This window comes from Lepisma saccharinum, chromosome 14 (genome assembly GCF_977018435.1).
Source record: "Lepisma saccharinum chromosome 14, izLepSacc3.1, whole genome shotgun sequence".
Lineage (NCBI taxonomy): Eukaryota > Metazoa > Arthropoda > Insecta > Zygentoma > Lepismatidae > Lepisma > Lepisma saccharinum.
This window is the reverse complement of record NC_139242.1, coordinates 55,573,885-55,592,930: the sequence shown is the minus strand read 5'-3', so window position 1 is coordinate 55,592,930 and position 19,046 is coordinate 55,573,885. Positions and strand designations below refer to the sequence as shown.

Here is a 19,046-nt window from a genome sequence, read left to right as displayed (position 1 = left end):
TCTCTCATAAAGCAGAGCCTGTGAGTGAATTGTTTGCAGACAATAACATTACATAAATTAATTGGCCAGCCCAGAGCCTGACTTGAATCCCATTCTGCACCTTTGGGATGAATTAGAATGGTAGCTTTGCTCCAGAACCCAACGGCCCACATTGCGACCTGCTCTGGTTACAGCTCTTCAGGAAGAAATGAATGCCACTTCTCTAGTGATGTTCCAACACCTGATTGAAAGTCTCCCACACAGAGTTAGGGCTGTCATCGCAGCAAAGGTTGGACCCACTCCATATTAATGTCAATTACAGGAACTTGTGGCATAAGGTATATCTGATTACTCTTTCGAGTTGATGTCCAGATACTTTTGAACAGATAGTGTATATATTAACAACCTAGGAAATATAGCTGGTTACTGCTGATGAAAATATGAATGCTACAGTGATCTCTAGCATTTCCTGATGGAAGCAACACAACCTACAAATTCTCTTGTACAGCTATTGCAAGAAAAAGTGACACACCATTTTGAGTCTAATGATGGACAAAGGGACTGCTTATGATATGTACAGGACACAAACTTCCAAGCATGTGTAACTTGCAGTTCTTCAGAACTTACAGACTGTGCATTTGTTGTATGTTCACGTGAGAAACAGGTGTAGGCTACAAGGCATAGCTTTTGGTTTTGAGTAATGTATTGTCACAACTGTTAGTACAAATCCAAAGGTAATAATTGATCAATGCAAACATTATGCATGGGAAGCATCAAAGTTACAGCTTAACCAATATAAGAATGCCTCCGACAAAGTCTCGAACTAAAGTGCACAGTCATTTGCTTCTCTTGCTTCCCATTGTCTCTCACCTTTTGACAGTGCTGCAGAATTTGGCAATACAGGAATGTGGGAACAATGCAAGTAGTTGATTGCATCGTCCATGCTTCCTCTGCTCGCTTACAGTTGAAAATTTGACTACAGCGCCACAGGGGCATACTATATCTTGGTCATGCTGTAAAGAATAACTTACCTGCAAAGAACAGGAAACCAGAGAAGAACAGTGCCAACAGGGAGATTGAGAATAGCTTGAAGAGGCTGGCGCCATTCTTCTGTTTCGTCCAGTATTTTCTCATTCTGACTATCTCCTCAGTCACTTCATTCTATTATGCCTGAGAAGTCAGATTCTAATTCTTCACCCATTGTAGCACCTGAAGAAAAGAGTAGTTATTAGTAACTTTGTAATGACCATTAATTCTTCACATATAATTTGCTGCTACCAGTATATTAGCACAGATGATACAATTGAATCCTGGATGGGTCACAGGCAATATTGTTAACAATGTATGGTATGTGAAAAGGTATTGTGGAATTGGTCTTTTTAATAGCAAGGAGCAGGGGCGTGGCATGCATTTAAATATTGTAAGCAATGCCTACAAATAAAACATAATATCCCACATCTAATCCTACAAGTTAAAATTTAACATACTCAAATGTTAATCAGTATGGTTAGCTAGTTGTAAGCCTAGTATTCAATAATGCCAACAGAGATGATACGGTAAGAGAGAAGTTGATTGCAACCTTCCACGTAAGCAACTAGAAGCATAATTACACACTTGAGCTTTTAGTACCACGTTCAATATTTTTTTTTTTTTGGCAATGCCTTCATCTACGGGAACGCCATTACCAAATTACTATACTTGTTGATGGTAAATTCATTTGGTACAAGTAATTTAACAAACTAACATTATTTCAAACAGACGACCAATGCGATTAATCTCCACTCTTTTTACCGTGACAAAGCAGTGCAAGCACTACTTAACAAAATTATGATGTGATTCCCTGGTTGTGTGCTTGCAGTTTTGATAATATCTTGGCCACTGACATGTAGGAATTTTTGTGCGAGGAATGAAACCTAATTTAAATTTTCAGGTGGTCTAAATTTGATAGCTAGATAATTGTTTGAGTGAGTTCTCTTTTTCATTATGTTTACAGTAATTAATTCATTTTATTATAAAGAAGGAAAAGAAAAAATGCTGAATATTTTTCATACTATCTTTCTCTGAAAGTAGAAGAGTAGACTCACTTGGATATTTTGTAAACAATTTCAGTTGAGAACCTGCCCCAAATCTGATTACATTAACCAAGTTTTAATTTCATTCATTGGCGGTATTGGTTACAGGTGGAATATTTATTCTCTGCCAATATAGACACACACTGAACAGGAATGAAAAAAACAGCCATTATGCACTAACACAGCAGTGGCACATTTTTAAAATATTCTAATACACATTATATTATATATTACTTTAAATTAATAATATAATACAGGGGATCCTGTAAAAACAGGATGTCTGACAATCTTAGTCATGATGAACTAGTAGTGTGTTTGACCAATCCAAGTGTTTTTCAGGGGTGAACAAGAATTTTAAATCGTTAGTGATATACATCTGTTTTAATTTTATTGAATTCAAAGATGTATTAAAATATCACAAATTAAAAAGTACACTAAAATAGCTACTGCACTGTATTTCTGTGATTTTTGGAATTTGACAAAAATTACCTGATAAATTATTTTCACTATTTCTCTTTTTCGGCTCCTTGCTTTAATTATGGAGTATCTTAAATTTATGTTTACAAGCTTCAGTTCCTCACCCCCCCCCCCAAAAAAAAAACTTTCACTTCATTCTAAAAGAACTGCAAAGATGAAATTAATTGTCCAAGACACTACTTTTGCGGTGGCTCAGTCGGTAACGCGTCTGACTACCATGCTAAAGGTCCCGGGTTCGATCCCCGGCCGGTTCAAATCCGGGAACTTTTCTAACGGTGGAAGCGGCCCCGGCGCCTACCCAGCGTCGAATAACATGGGTACCTGGGGGAAACCCTGGGGGGTAAAGGCGGTCAGGGGCGTGATGCTGATCACATCAACCCCACTCACGACCGGATCAAGAAAGTGTGGGGCGTTACCCCCACACCCCCTATACGCCTTCATGGCGTTGTGCTATGCACAGGGGAACACTTTACCTTTACTACTTTTGCAGTATTTGTTTGTTTTAATGATCTGGAATTCTACTGCACATATTTCACATGTTGCCAGGCCATGGACAAGTTCAAGAGTATTGACTATGCCTAATGATTCCATTAATTTAGATTTTTAGATATTTACCAAATTCCATGTAATTCTGCACGGGCATTGTTGGCGAGGGGAGGGGGGGGGGTCGTCCCACCTAATTATTCATAAATTACCACGGTTAATGTGATAAGATAATTAACACTAGATACATTCACTATGTTCTCTAGTTATGTTACTAAAACTAAGTTTCGTCGCATGCACAATTGTTTATCTCTTTTTAATGAAGTTTTATTTCTCCTCTTTCAGATCTATAACTGAAGAGGGGGACACTAGCAGTAATCCTGAAACAAAGGGTAAGTAGTTTCCAATAAATTACAGTCCAAAAATGTAAACACTGTCTTGAAAAACTGCACAAAATCCATTCTCGTTTGTTTCATTTTAAGCATCTTAATATGACGATTATCATTCGGCCGTTCACATAATATTGGTTTGTTCTCCTTTGGAGTGCCAGCCTCCGTGGCGGAGGCTACGACGCCAGATGTCCCGTGTTCGAATCCTGGGCACGGTGTTTGTGAGTGTCCGTTTATCACATCATCATTCATCTTCATCTTTGCGATTAACTACAAATGGCAGAAAAGCGAAGTAAAATAAACCAAATCAATCAATCACTTCTCCTTTGGAGGAGCGAGTTTTTGCCATTTGCACGAACTTTGCTGTCTTTTTTTCATGTGGAGTATTTCCGTGGACGGGAAAAGTGAAGAGTCAATATTACATCTATCGAGCTGTAAACGCATTTCAATTGTATTGTGCTTTGTTTCTTACGCATTTTTCAGTAAATGAAGTTCCCTGGCAAATTTTAGTTTCGGTGGTTGGGATTGGGACACTGACTTCAAAAATATTTTTGCAAGCAATGACATTAAAACAAAGGAGCATGGATTGTTTTCAGCATGAAAGTGGAGAAATTTTTCCTGGAAAACCTCGAAATGTACTGGAAATTGCCATTTTGTTGAAATTATTATAGGTTACTCAGTGACGCGCTAATGAGTTCTGTAAGGAAAGGGGATATCCTTCTTTGGCAGGCAGACTTACATTTTACCATATTTTCAATGCTTTGCTTTGGACTTAAAAACATTGAAGTTGTGTATCGGACGAGAATGCAATGCTGATCGGCTTCAAAAAGTGCTCGGCCGTGCTCGACTTTAGAATGTGCAATCAGCGCAAAAATAAGAGTATGCAAATTGTTCATTGCTATTTTCGATGATTTTTATTCTACAATCTGTGTTTTTTATACAAATTTAATTGTGCTAATATAGAAGTAGACACTGTCACCTGCTTGCTTGGGTCTGTGTTTCAAATCATTGCAGAAAACAGATTAAATGAACGTGGTAAGGGACAATACAATACGCCTACTATTACCTTTGCCGTCGATTGTACCAATCGGCGAAATATGGATTGAAATCTTAGATAAAATATTCACCAAGATTCATTTCCTACCTGGGATTTGCACCGTGTTTTGCAAGTCAGTACCAGCAGATACATATATCCCTCAGAAGAAAGTTGAATATTTATGGAGGAAATGATTATATGGTTCATAATTTACATACAGGAGAAAAGGGGGAAGGATACATTCTCTGAATGGAAAAATAGAGCTCAGTGGCGTGGCGAGATATTCAAGGAACAGAGTTCTGCCGAATCCTTGGAGAATAGACTGGCGGTCAGTTGTCCAAATCGGCCATGTTGTTTCTGCCCTAGGCCCATTTACCAAGTCCAAATTCTGAGGGCACCAACTTCAACACTAATGTTGTTTTTTGTTATTAGTAGAGTGGATTGCATATAGTGTCGTATTTTTAAAAATAAAATATTTCGTTCTATTGATTTGACGCACGTATAATTTGAAATAAATGCACAAGGTTATGAAATTGCAAAACATTAATAGATTAATTCACGCATGTTCAAAACAGGACGATTGTGGAGTTATTGTATTTGCATAGGATATTTACAATATAGATAGCTTGATAAATTAGATAGATAGTAACCTTGCAAAGTAAATAAATTTATGCTTTCTTATAAATAAGAAGTGACGACATGTACATAATAATTCAGTTTGCACACATGTCAATATATAATATAAAAAGCGGGTCTCAATAAACGTTTGTAAATGTCGCGGACTACAGAGGCGATACAAAGACAAGTCTCAAATAAACGAGACTGTCTTATAAAAATCGAGATTAGATCGAGACAAGACTTGTCGAGACGAGACTGAAGCCCCTATCACACGGAACTGGATTTCTAGTTATACCGCGTTTGTTACAACCTGTCCCGGTTCCCGCGCTAGTTGCTCCCTGTCTTTTCTCGGTGCTGGGGAAAGTCAAAGCCAGGCAGCCAATTAAAATACGCAACGTCGCAACAGCGTCTACGTAAGCGCCTCTCTTCTGGCTTTCATTCGCTCCTCGCTGCCCAGCAGACGATTTTTTCCTCGTTTCTCATTGGCACCGAAACTGTTGAGCGCTCCCTAGCGCGGGAAGCGGGACGCGAAATTTCTTTTTCCACATATCCCAGGACCCGCACCGGAAGTGATAATGAAATCCAGATTCCGGGGCCTCACAAAATCAGAGATGCCAACCCAGAAAAAGAAATAGCTTTAGAAAGAAGCTACGGACATATGCGAATATGCCGTTTTCTTTAAACAAAAATGAGAGTTGTTAGTTAGCAACATTGCGACTGAAAGGCACAAGCAGATTAGGGCGGATTAGGGGCCCAAGCAAACACAAATACAAAACAAACTTCGTGGCAAAGATGTCGCATTTGCTTCTGGAAATTTTTCTCTGCGACATTTGTGCAAAAACCCTACAAATAAATATAAAGAGTCATTGAATGCACATGCCAAATGAGCTCATAAATGTACAACAAATTAAGGTAATATTACATGTCAGTGGATTGCTGCAGCTTGAAATGACACCAGTATAAAGTGCTTGGAAATTTGGAGGAAGTTATTCACGTAAGAAAGATTTGGTGAATTCGATTCTTTGGAAGGGAAATTGTTTCATGAAACTCACGATCTTGTTGCCGAAAGTCTGGGCTTCGAACCCTAGCCAAGGCAAGGGCAGTTTTACCGTTCTCTGCTTAGAGAAACTCATTTCCGTAAGTAGTTTCTTCTGTAAAAATGAAGAAATGTGTCTCCGATGTATGAAACTGTGTTTCGGTAAATGTATGTTATATCGGAGACACATTAAAATCGGATATTTTGTGTTTCGGATGGTTCGTACTTACCAATTATGTATTGGGGAACATAGTTAAAGGTGCCATTATGCTTTTTACACAAAAATAACATAGATTTTTCACATTACGAGTAATTCTTTTGGTTCCTTTCTTCCGTTGCGGAACATACAATGTGCCACGCACAGCTGTGGATCATTGCGCGTCGTGCTTGTGTTTTGTCAATTTGGAGTGGGTATGCAGTGTTTCAACCTTCTTAACCGAAAAATGCCTACTTTCGTGTTCATTATGTCATCCAAACCATTGACGGATAGCCCCACAAACCATTGCCGGATAGCCCCAAAAATAGTTCATGATAGCCCCACGAACCATTGACGGATAGCCCCAAAAACCATTCACGATAGCCCCACAGACCATTTCCGGCAAGGTTAGGTTAGGTAAGCATAGTTAAAAAAAAAACTCATAAAAAAAGGCACCTTTGGAAACACTGGCGAGACCGCGTGACTTTCGACGCTTGCGCCATCTGCAGGTACATAATGGAAACAACAGCATAATGTTGTCGCTTTGCACAAAATGCAAGTTTATTATATCAAAAGTGCTTGTTTCTTGTTGTGCAGCATTCTACGGTGAGAAAATACCTCCATGAACTTTCCAAATGGTACAGAAACTCATTTCCGTAAGTAGTTTCTTCTGTAAAAATGAAGAAATGTGTCTCCGATATAACAGACATTTACCAAATTTTCTTTGAAAGAAACGAGAAATTCGTATCCAGGTTGGGGGAAAAAGTGACATGGTGGCACACATTTCTGCACAAATCTAGTTAAAGCAAAAAGTGCCTACGTTGATAGGTAGTTAGGGTTAGTTCTCTTAGCCCAAAGAATAATTTTTCATTGTATTTATGCTAATGGAACCTAACCTTGCAAGCATTCCTCGTCTGACATTGGAAGACAAGGTAGCAAAACTCTTGTGCGGAGAGGAAGACCCCAAAACAAATGACAGCAACTGTGTGTAAACAATATGGACGTGAACAAATGGAGAAATGCATTGCTTTTAGTAGTAGGAAAAACTTTTTTTATGCGTAGTAATATAATAGTAATCGGAAAAGTACCACCGGAAAATGGATGTAGAAGGTACGTACTTTCAGGGGATATAAATTTTGTTCGTCTATTTAGAGGAAAAAAGCAGCCCATGTACTGCAGTGAGACCGTTCTATTTCATCTCATCGTTTCAATATCCTCTACAGCAAGGAAAAAAATATAAAAAAGATGAAAATCATTCAAAATTTAAATGTATTTAAAATTAACAAAATTTAACAGTATTAAATGTGTGTGTTGTAAAACTAGTTTTTCTATGTATCTTCTAAAACATTTCTTGAGGTGTTAATTGACTGCTACTGACATCATCCTCTACTACACACTTGACTACTAAAACAATTTTGATGATACAGATATATACATTATACAAAATGAATGCACAATATTCAATCATAGTGCCTACCATGTATTCCAGCCCTTCCTTCCCAAAACCTGTGAGCTGTTGACCTTTGACGCAGATGTGGAAGGAATGTGGATTATGACATCAAGGTCAAATTCACAGATTTCTGTCTAAACGGGAGGCTGCAACAGGGGCAGTGAAGGCACAGATAAAGTAGCTCCCCTATGAGAGAAATTTCTAAAATCTAGAGATGGAGAAAGTGATGCCCATAACTAGATACAGAGTGGCCAAAAGTGGGAAAACATGTCATCAAAAATTTAAAATGTTTTCATCTTTTGGGAATTATGTATAGAATAAATTTGACCATATGACAAGATTCACAAAACTTCAAACTATACATTTCAAATCTTCCAAAATCAATATCAATTTTTTTATGATACAAAATTACATCTACAGTACAAAAATGTCTTAAGGTGACCATAACCGTTGCCGGAAAGAGTTTACAATACCGGACCACTCTCCAATTTCTATGAAATGTTGCCTACTCACTAATTGTGAACTCCTAAACACGAATCTGCATGTAATAATTGGCGGTCAAGTATGGAAATCGAGGAAAAAACTAAATAAACTATGTTTTCTTAACGTAACGTAACCCTACCATAAGAACAATAGCTCCACGGAAGATGCCATTTTCCCAACATGAAGAAATCAACAGGCAAGACAAGGTATAGTTCTCGTAGTTAAAATATTAATTTTTCTTTGTATTTATGCTAATGGAACCTAACCTAACCTCATAGGCATTCCTCGTTACGTCAGCAAGATTGTTGTGCATAAAGGAACACCATGAATGAAATGCGAAAGAAAGATAGTTCCGAATTGCTGTGTAGGGACAATCACCGTGGTAAATCGCAATGTTATTTTACAATTTCTAGACATAAATGTACAATATTAACAAGTGACTGCCAAATATGAACTACAGTTACGTCATCAGGACACCGAAATTAGTAAGTAGGCGAAATTTTATAGAAATTGGAGAGTGGTCCGGTATTGTAAACTCATGCCCCGGTGCCTCCACCCTAATCACTTTCTTATAAATGAACACACAACATTTCAAATGACCATGCTTATTATTAGTTAATATTGTTTCATGCATACATGTGTGTATGTGATCAGGGGGTCTGGAACTCCATACCCCCCCAAATTTGGAAAATACTATGGTTGATTCATAATACTTCCCGATGAGACACGATGTAGCAGGTATAGAAGAATTCTTTCTGTGTGCATGGTTTGTGGATTCTGAGAATAATATCCACTAAAAGTTTACAAGTTTCACACTGGGTGGTGATATGTCAGCTGAAAATCTGACATCAGTTCTTTTTTAACAATGTCACAAACTTGGTCTTGACATGGAAAAAAATCACAGGTCAAGGTTATGATGTGAGTGGCAGGTGTGTTCAATCGTGAATAAATCAACAATACCCAAAAGGCATGTGTGCCCACTGTGCCAGTCATACTGTAAATGTATCCCTATCTTCAGCCATGTCGAACTCCACCGTGAGTAACTGTTCTGGTACAGTAAGTAAAGTTGTTTTTTTTCCGTCAGAATAATACATGCAGTGGTGAATTCCTAAAAACAATATATTGCATTACTACCAGGCAGTAAGAAACACTATTTAAATACAGAGAAACTAATACTCACTTTATCCGCAAAACTGTTTTTTCTTCTTCATTCTATTAAACACTATTTGTTAGTGTGTGAAACATGATTTTAAGCAAAACATGATTCACTTCGTATGTAGTAAATTTTATTATTAATAATAATAATAGATACGCTGTCATCATTAAATACTTGATGTAGGGTGGGGGGGGGGGCATGCCATTGGGAATGGGCACCCCTGGCTGGATCTCCCCTAAGATTCTATTTCTGGATATGCCCCTGTATATGATTATAGACATTCGCGTACACTTGAAAAATTACAAAGCCTTCAATAACAGAAGGTAAATATCCACAAGTAGAGATGAAGCAAACACTGTCTGGTACTGTGGGGAATAGTTGTTGTGCAATGATAAATTAATCAGATTGGGTGTACTGTGATTAAGTCCATTAAGATGAGACTGAGGGAGATTTCCAAGCCATAGCACCATTGCAGGCTACATTTCATTGGTGAAATCATCAAGTTACAAGTGTCTCCCATCACTTGTCAGTTTGGTGTCACTTCGAAATGATGAAATGGTGTGAATTCTCCCTAAGATCTCTCAAAAATGTGGATTATTATTCAGAAAAAACTCAAGGGAACCTATGTTATCATTTTAACACAATAACTTTATGTGGATACACTGTCTGAGAAACGAATAAGAGTCTTGAAGGATGCAAATCTCTCGCACAATGTATTAGTTTTATTGCTACATGAATTTAAACCATGTGTATGGACCCACTAAGTTAAAATGCATATTAGTAAAAACAATTAAAACAAATATTCGTGATGAGGCCATGTTCGATTTGATGGTAAACAGTATTACAGAATAATACAAGGTCTCCAAATTTTTGTTTTCAGGCCTCTTTGGATCTGAACCACTGAGTAATGTATCTCCATTGCAAATTGAATGTGGGATCCTTTAACATGTTGACTGTCAAGCTCCTGAGCTAATGATATTGCTTGGAGCCAAACTACTTCCTGATATTTGCTTATATGATCAAAAGGCTTGTATCTAACATCGACAATACCCACTAAGAGTTTGAGTTTAAGCCCACTTTATTCACAGTAAGGCTAATCGCGACTGAATCTACTGTTTAATGTGAAATTTGAACCAGTATGTACCTCCACTGGGTATCAAACCTGGGACACCTTGATTACAAGATGGTTACCACTACACCATCAGGGAGGCCCTGCCAATATGATAAATATGCATGTAGTGAAGGCCAGAAAAAATTGTTGGCAATGAAGCCTGCAGGTGTAACTTGCAGTTTGATGTAATATTTGCATTAAACTAGCACCTGAAGTTGAAAATTGTATCTGGGGCAGGGTGTCTATCAGTTAGGAATGTGAAGGAAGTCAAGCAAGTAGGCCAAGAAAGTCAAGAAAAAGTCACAAAATTATGCTTGTGGTCAAGAATTGTTGCTAATTTTTTTTTACAGTATAGTGAATGTACATTGTACTGGGATTTGATAAATTGTATTGAGTTGTGGTAAAGATTTGTTCACTCTGTTTCTCAAGAATTACATTCTTCTATGTGTGAAGTTTTGTAAAACTATTAAAGTAATGTGGCCATTCCCCATCCAGGATGAAGTCTGAAGCATTAAGTTTTACATGTATTAATAATTAAAGCAAGTCTAAATCTCTTTTTAAAGTAGAGCTTCAATTTTCATCTTAACTGGCCTTGCGGTAGGGGTTTTTCATTGAATAAAAATATATATTTTCTTTACTACACCTAATTAGAGGACAATTAAATAAATGTTAAGAAAAAAATGAGGGTCAAGAAAATGTAAAGTCATGGAAAAGTCAAGAATTTTGGATGTTATTGTGGTAAACACCCCGTGGGAGATGCTCTTATGGTTTGACATGGTGACAATGGGACTGTTGAAGGATGCTTTGGGAAAATTTTGCTAGCTGGGGGATACCATGTTTACTACTGAAGTCAATAATGATTGGCACTGTGCCTAACAAGAAAAGATACACATTGTTTTCCAAACCTAGTGGATTCACAAACAATGGAGGAAGCTCAAAACAAAGAAATCAAGGACACAAACTGAATAATCAATCACATCATTTGTTCATTCCACAAAACTTCTGGTCAAGCAATAGAGGATCGGTCAAGAATGATGGTGTCGATACTTGTAATTAAATAAATTCTTCCAATCAGCTAGTTTACTTCTGCATAGCAAATAGAAACCTGTCTAAATAGAAACCAGACATCATCCATCAGTACTCATCCCATTCCTGCTGCAGCCTCCGACGAGGTATGGTTCGGTTTGTTTTGGATTAGTGTTCTGTTTTTACTGTCAGATTATGAACTCGCTACACTCATCCTTTTGCCAGATACAGCATTTAAAGAAATCAATATATATTTTATTTGCATTTACTAATGAAAAGTTTGAGATAGACACTGTCTCCCATCTCTATTGACACTCCACTACTGCAAGTATTTATTATCTGATGTGATGGTTCTTCTATTACCATGAGATTTTAATGCACTGATTACATTTATTACAACTGCAAGCATGTACAATTCTTGTAGAATTTTTGAAGTGGAAACAGGAACTAAATAGAACCAAGTATTTCAACAGATCAGGACAAAAAACATTTCAGGATGGATGCATAAAACAGTGGTATGTTCGTCAACTAGCAATCGAACGTGTAAACTGTCCAGCAAGAATTGAAGCCACAGTAAATGAAGAAACTGGGCACATAACTGTATTTTATCATCATACTCATGTTGTTCATGCAAAGAACCACAAACCCTTCGTAAGCATGGCTATTTCAACTGAATTTCAACAAAATTTTAGTGTTCCCCCTTCCTTATATGGAAAATAGGAATTATGGTTGTGCATAAATAAGTCTAAGGATTGGGTTTAGAAAGTTGAGAAGATATTGTGACAGAAGTCTACTTACAGTGCATGAGTCATCTAAAGAAAGATGGTAGTTGTCGTCCTCAGAAGAATGTCTTGACACAAAATTTTAGATTGAGTATACCAAAAAAATACTCGTACCAGGTGTTGTTAAACAGCTTCTTTGCACAGAATTTTAGTATAATACCTTTGAAACATTAAAATAGCAAAAAATATTTTGCCTCCTGTAACGTTCTTTAATGAGATTCGACTATTTCTTTGCAGGGTCAATCTGAAGAGTGTGAGTGTGTGTGTGTGTCACACACACACACACACACATGTGTGTGGCATCTGGTTAATTATGGGATCGAGTCATGCCGGGACGTAGCTCAATTAAATAAACATAAGATTACAGTTTGGGTCACCCTTGACCACCTCTACCCTGAATGGTGTGGACTAAGGATGTTGGGAGCCTTAGTCGGTTGAATGATACTCACCACTTGTGTGATGATTTGGCCCTCGGCTATTGGCGTCGGCGACAGTTGGGCAGAGATGGGTGCACTGGAGATGGCGGGAGATGCTGGAGACTGCTGGCTTAGATGTTGACAGCGATAGGAGGCGGCAGGAGTTTTGGTGGCTTATCGCTGGACCGCTACTTCTCCGGACTTGGGCTGGCTTCTTGGCTTCTGGCTCTCTGTAGTCCAGACTGCTGCAATCGTACCGCACGCTTGTTGCGACCTCGTGATGATGTGATCTTGTCAATCAGCGTCGATGGTGTCTATTTACCATCTCCAGGTTTATTTTTATACTTCAGAATTCCTTTGAGATGTGGTGGACTTTGCACCTGAAGATATTCACCAGGGGTATCCCTTGATGCTGGTGGAAAGTTATAGTGGAGGTGCAATCACTGCTGGTAAGGGCCATTGCCTTGCTGACTGTGCAGAGCCGAGTGGAAATTTCTTATTACTAGACTCTGCATCCGGTAGAAATTGGGGTGAATGAGCTTTCAACCAATGAGTTTCAGAGCTATGCTTTAACAAATGGAGATTTCAATTTTTATGCTCCCAATTCCTTCATCTCTCTCTCTCTCTCTCTCTCACCACACACACACACACAGAGAGAGAGAGAGATGTATACACGTATGTATAAATGAAACAAGATGAAGAACTCCAAATAAAAAAGATGTGATATTATACCCAATTCATAACATGAAGAACTGTTCGAAAGAGAAAATATTATTGGCATGTGTTACTTTCTTCTCATTACACATTGAGTGTTTGGGAAGGTGTTGAAAACAGAATGTTATAATACGGTGGCGCTTAATTGAACCTAATGACATGGAGAAAAATCTGACATGATGGGAAGAAATTTGTCATATCCTCCATCAGCATTCAAAATACTTCCAGAATAGCCTATTGGTTTGTAAACAACCGAAATTTCCCATGTTTAAATTTAGTTTATTGCAGTCTGTAATAAGTGTAATGGAATGGTGAATGTGAGAATTTTAATTGTGAAATTTTGAAAAATCCTGACATGATGGGGAAAAAAATGGATGCCATTTCTGTGATCTGCACTCAAAATACTATTATACTTTCAGAATCGCCTACTGATTTGAAACCATCCAAATTTTTCCCCCAAAATGGAGGGCTGTGTGATTATATAATTGCAGCAGTTTAAAATAAGAAAGTCTAGTTACTGAGTTATGACAACTCATCACATCACATTAAATAACTCGTAAATTGTTCTCATGTAGCATTATAGCACTTTAAAATGTCTTGTGACATTTTATGTGAACTTCTTTCTAGACACACAGGATGCAAAAAGAAGAAGTTTTTGAAAGTTTGCAAGCCTTTTTAAAGTGTTGCAGTAGATTATTATGAGCGTCCCTACTTCAATTTGATGTAATCAAGATTCTTGTTGTTTGGGTTAACCTGGAGAGGGAGGAAAATGGCATAGAAATATATACAAATATGGAAAAATAATAATGCTAATTTGACCAGCTCTGTTTATGCCCCTGCTGCCCATTCTTTTCTGTCATATGCAACAAAAACAAGTCGCTGCAGTCAGTCAGCAGTCCCACAAAAGACTTACACAGAAGGGTAGGAATCCACAACCCTCCCTCCACACAGTGACATTCATTCCTTTCCCAAGAACTCTGGAATCGGCCCAGCATGATGATAATGGTGGTTTTGAAAATGTCCATGTTCTTACCCAAGAGTTTGCAAGCAAGAATTGGCAATGGATGATTTGTTTCATTTTTCCACATAGCATTGACCACTAGGCAGTTACATGCCTTCGATGTCACATTTGGGTGCAGCACATCAGTTCTGCCTTGGTTCTTGTCATCTGCTTTCCAAAAGGGTACAGCATTTCTCGAAAATCTATGTGGAACTTCTTGTGTTGGACCCCCAAGTCACAAAGGTGAATGAACCTTTGAAAATGACATATCTTGACTAAAGAGTTGTTTCTCTTGGCTGCTCGTCTAGTCACTCAAGATCATTGACAACAGTGGAGAAAATTCAAAAGATACTTATCGATACCAACATGGCTCCGTCCTACTGTTTTTATGAATTCTTGTTCAGATTTCTAGCCTCCCCGATGGCATTGTCACCTTGTAATCAAGAGGTCCCAGGTTCGATACCCGGTGGAGGCACATAGTGGTTCGGATCCCACTTTAAACTGCAGGTCCAGTCCCAATTAGCCTTAATATGCATAAAGTGGACTTAAAACACCAACTCAATCAAATTGTTCAGATTTCTGTACAGCAATCGCAACAATTTGTTCACAAGAATAGAGTGGTTTAAGGAGTAAAAAACTCTGGAGATACATTTATTTGAATTTGAACTTAAAATTTTGGGTGCGTCAGCACCTAGGCTATTTTGCACCTGTCACGTTATACAGGATCCAGCCCTTACCATAACTAAAATAGCATAATTGGAATGTTGTTTTACTAAACTATTAAAATATTCTGACTTGTTAAAAGCTAAGATATGAGAAAATACCATGTAATTCAAGTGGTGACATTTTATGATAAATACTACTCCCTCTGTCCCATAATTATAGTCTGGTATACCAAAATGGTAGTACAGGAATGACAGCCGAAGAGGCAGATGAAAAGTACAATTTGTACTGATCCTTGAGTAGTAAAGTTGTATGACTCATTCCCTTGTTTCATGTTCTTCTGCCTACATCAATGTCACAGTTTGAATATCGGGCAATTATTACGAGACAACAAACAAAGTTGTACCGGACAATAATTATGGGACAGAGGGAGTAATATTTTTTTGTGACTTGCAAACTGTAAGTTATAGCAATTACTGCCATGTCGAACAAAGTAAGGAAAGAACATTTGACTGCCATAACTAGGGGTGTCCAAGGATAAAAATTTGTGATGAGAACATGTGTAAAATTCAAGATTTTCACCATGTTCACAAATTTTGCAAGTTCCCCATCCCGAAACTGGTCCAGAAATGGCAAATTTTATCAGTTCCGTATGATAGGATTTCCCTCCCCAATCATGTTTTGGGAAACTTACAAAATTTGTGACCTGTAGGAGCTGGAGTCATTGGCTGTGAATATGCGACTATTTTCGCTACAATTGGCACACATGTCTATTTGATTAACGATAAAGAGAAAATCCTCCCCCATCTTGACGAAGAGATCTCATGGTGAAAATCTTGAATTCTACACACTATCCCCCTCCCTCTTAAGTGATTGTTTTTGCATTTCTGGAATAAAAAAACATTAATTTCAAAAAATTTAGACACTTTTAGCAGAAAAAATACCAAGAAATAACCATTTCCCAACACAATCCTTTGGAATTTCTTGATTTGTCGGGATCTCGAAAAGTCGAAAATCATTTCCCCAAGTTGGCAATTCACATGCTGTCACTTTGAATTACTTTTCTTTTATACAGTAACCTTTGATGGATAAAAACATTGATCATTGGTGCTACGATGGAGAGCAGATTAAGTGCTCTCTGCTTGATATCAATGCATCATGAAAAATTTTAAAATGATAAAGAATTGTTCATCATCAAAGTGATAGATATTTATGGAAAGGAAGCAAGGCGAATCCAAATTCTTTTTAAATAGTGGACTCAAGTTGGAATTTGTCAACAGCGCCAAGGTATTTTCACTCAATTTCAATTTTATAATTTGTAAAATAATAATAACAAGAAAAGGTAACAACTTCTGTAACTGAGGGTCAAGATATGAAATCTTACTTTGAGTCTCCCTGAGAAAAATCCTGCGGGCACCTTTGTACCACATTACAATTGTTAAGTTTGGATTGAACTCCATCCCTTATCACAAACCTCTATTTTACTTCTTTTATATTGACCTGTGTTATCTCTCATGGCTCAATACTGTTGTCTTCATTACATTTAGCCATTGCATCATTCACCATAACATGCTTTTCCTTGTTCTTTGTTGTCTGACAAAAAATGTTTGCAAAGAACCACTATTGAATTTTCTGGGTGCCTTTGGATAATTCTATTCCTGTGTTGTTCCTAAATAGTATTCATTATTTGTTTAGTTGACATCTGTGACAGCGTGTGACCACAGTGTGCTAAGATGGCGGGTGTCCCAGGTTTTGAATCCCAGTCTGGATATGGGTGTTCTTTATGACTGTCTCTTCACCATATCATCACTCATCCTCTTCATCATGAATAGACAAAAGTGACAGAAAAGTGATACTAAACAAAAATACATTTGTTTTTTTTGTTTAAGTGATCTTGCAGGATGGCAACTTTAGGACCATGATAATATTCAAGTATAATTCCCAGTTTTAAAGGCGAATTTTCCAAAAATTCAAGGGTACATGCAGATAGATGTTCTCTCTCTTTCAATCCTAGATATTAGTACCGTCTCTCTCCACCCACACACAGATATAGTAACAATATAAAGGGTCTGAGTCATTCCAATGGATCCAAAAATTCTAATTCAATTAAATGGTGTACATACTTAAAAAAATATTTAATTTATGGTGCAGAGTTTACGTTTGCCATTTAACATACTAAGACTCGAAATGCATCTACAAACATAAATCGCAAATGTTACGGCATATACTAATCTATGAAAGATTGCTCATTGTATAAAAATTTCAAACTCAATTTAACATCAACTTCGAGATATTTTATCTTGCAATAATCTTCCATCTGTCAGATAGATTGTTCTGCAAAGGATACTAACAAAGTAAACAGATTGAGAGAATTCTGTTCTATTTTCCACGCAGCTTTCTTTTCCTTCTTTGATAAAAATAAAGCTGAACTGTGAAAAACGTGCCTCAGTGAATTTATAGACATGTATAAATTCAATGGAATTTTGATTCACAAAAGTTGCTATTTTCACGTGCACAGAGAAAAATCCATGCAGAATTAGAATTGGAAATGGTCGGGGAAAAAATGGCTTTCTGCAGCTTTTTTCACAAAAGTGTGTCAAATCAATGAAAATACAGGAGTTGGCAGTATTTTTCCTGTTTCATTGTTTTCGTTTAGCTCCCTACTGTAAAGTGGACACTCATTTCATAATATAAAATACAATTTACAATATGAAATTCGTAGATAGACATAAACATTGTTGAAACGGTTCCTACCGAGTGTTATCTTCATATTTTGGTTGGCTTATTAAATAAATCTATGTAGTATAAACATATTCATGTAATTAGAGTAGTTTTGTATGTTTTATTTTTTTTAATATAACCTAATAGTATGATCAGTAAGATACTATTTACAATGTTTGAATTTGTTATACGAACACGTACATGAAGCAAAAAAGAAAATACTGCTCTACCTTTAGAAAGTCTAGTATCAAATCTCTTTACATTAAATTTTGTGTTCAGTAAAATATGTATATTTGTATTCTGGCTTTCCAGTACATCATGCATAATTTGGATAAATGGCTGCTAAACCTGGTCACAGAGCAACTAGTGGTGTATTTTCGCTGCTTGTTGCAAAATTCTCAATATTTGTGAGACCTCAGCCCAGTAAATTTATTTCTTACAAGTCGATGCCCTGATCCCAACAATTTCACTGATAAATACATCTCTGATCTTTAAAGTTTATATGGAAATTAATATGCACCCTTAATTAATATTTATATATCAACTCTGGCATAATCATGGTTCAATTATGTATAGACTTGCTGTAAAATATAAAATTAGATTTAAATTTGTTGTCAATCCCTGGGTGCAATGGATTTTTGCGGCCCAGCAGTTGAAAAACACTGGCACTAAAACTGAAGCAGAAGCAAATAAGACTGGTCGCAAATGTCAAGCAAAAAAATCCTATTTTACAACTCTGGACTGGACCTACAGATTGAAATGAGATCCGAGGCACTCTGACCACTGAGGTTCGATCTTCTTGTTACAAGGCAACATTAATAATTTATTCCACTCCAGAGGCCCATTCGTGATTATAAAAGGAAACTTCTATCAAAAAGCCGGCCTTTTTACAACAATAGTACTAGCAATTTGTTCTCTGTGATTTACAGGCTAAATTAAATCTTAATGTCTGATGATGTAGCTAACAATCTTGTTAAGTTTAGAGAATATTCAGACCACAGCAACACATGACAGTGGGGGGCCATGACAACTGACATGGGCCCGTTCAGTCTGTAAGCAAACATCCACCATGCATGCACAAGCAAGACCGAGGTGAAATGATGTGAGCCATTGAAGGAGATTTCAGACTGAAGTCACAGATGACGAGCGACACAGTCTCATTCAGTATAAAGCAAAACATTCACCGTGCATACCATTGAGAAAACAGTGTAGTCCGAGCAACATGCAAGTGACATGTT

General features: G+C 37.3%; 1 protein-coding gene across 4 annotated transcripts in view; it reads right to left on the bottom strand.

Moving 5' to 3' along the window:
• LOC145998908 (uncharacterized) overlaps positions 1–19,046 on the bottom strand; it is a 69,801-nt gene that overhangs the window by 21,645 nt on the left and 29,110 nt on the right. For 3 of the 4 annotated variants that reach the window (XM_083135655.1, XM_083135659.1, XM_083135658.1), the window contains exon 2: positions 1,011–1,188. In XM_083135655.1, coding sequence (XP_082991781.1) covers positions 1,011–1,113 — 103 coding nt within the window. In that variant the 5' untranslated portion in view covers positions 1,114–1,188. Of the gene's footprint in view, positions 1–1,010; positions 1,189–2,540; positions 2,631–19,046 lie in introns of those variants that run through there. The other variant, XM_083135656.1, reaches the window with a different exon arrangement.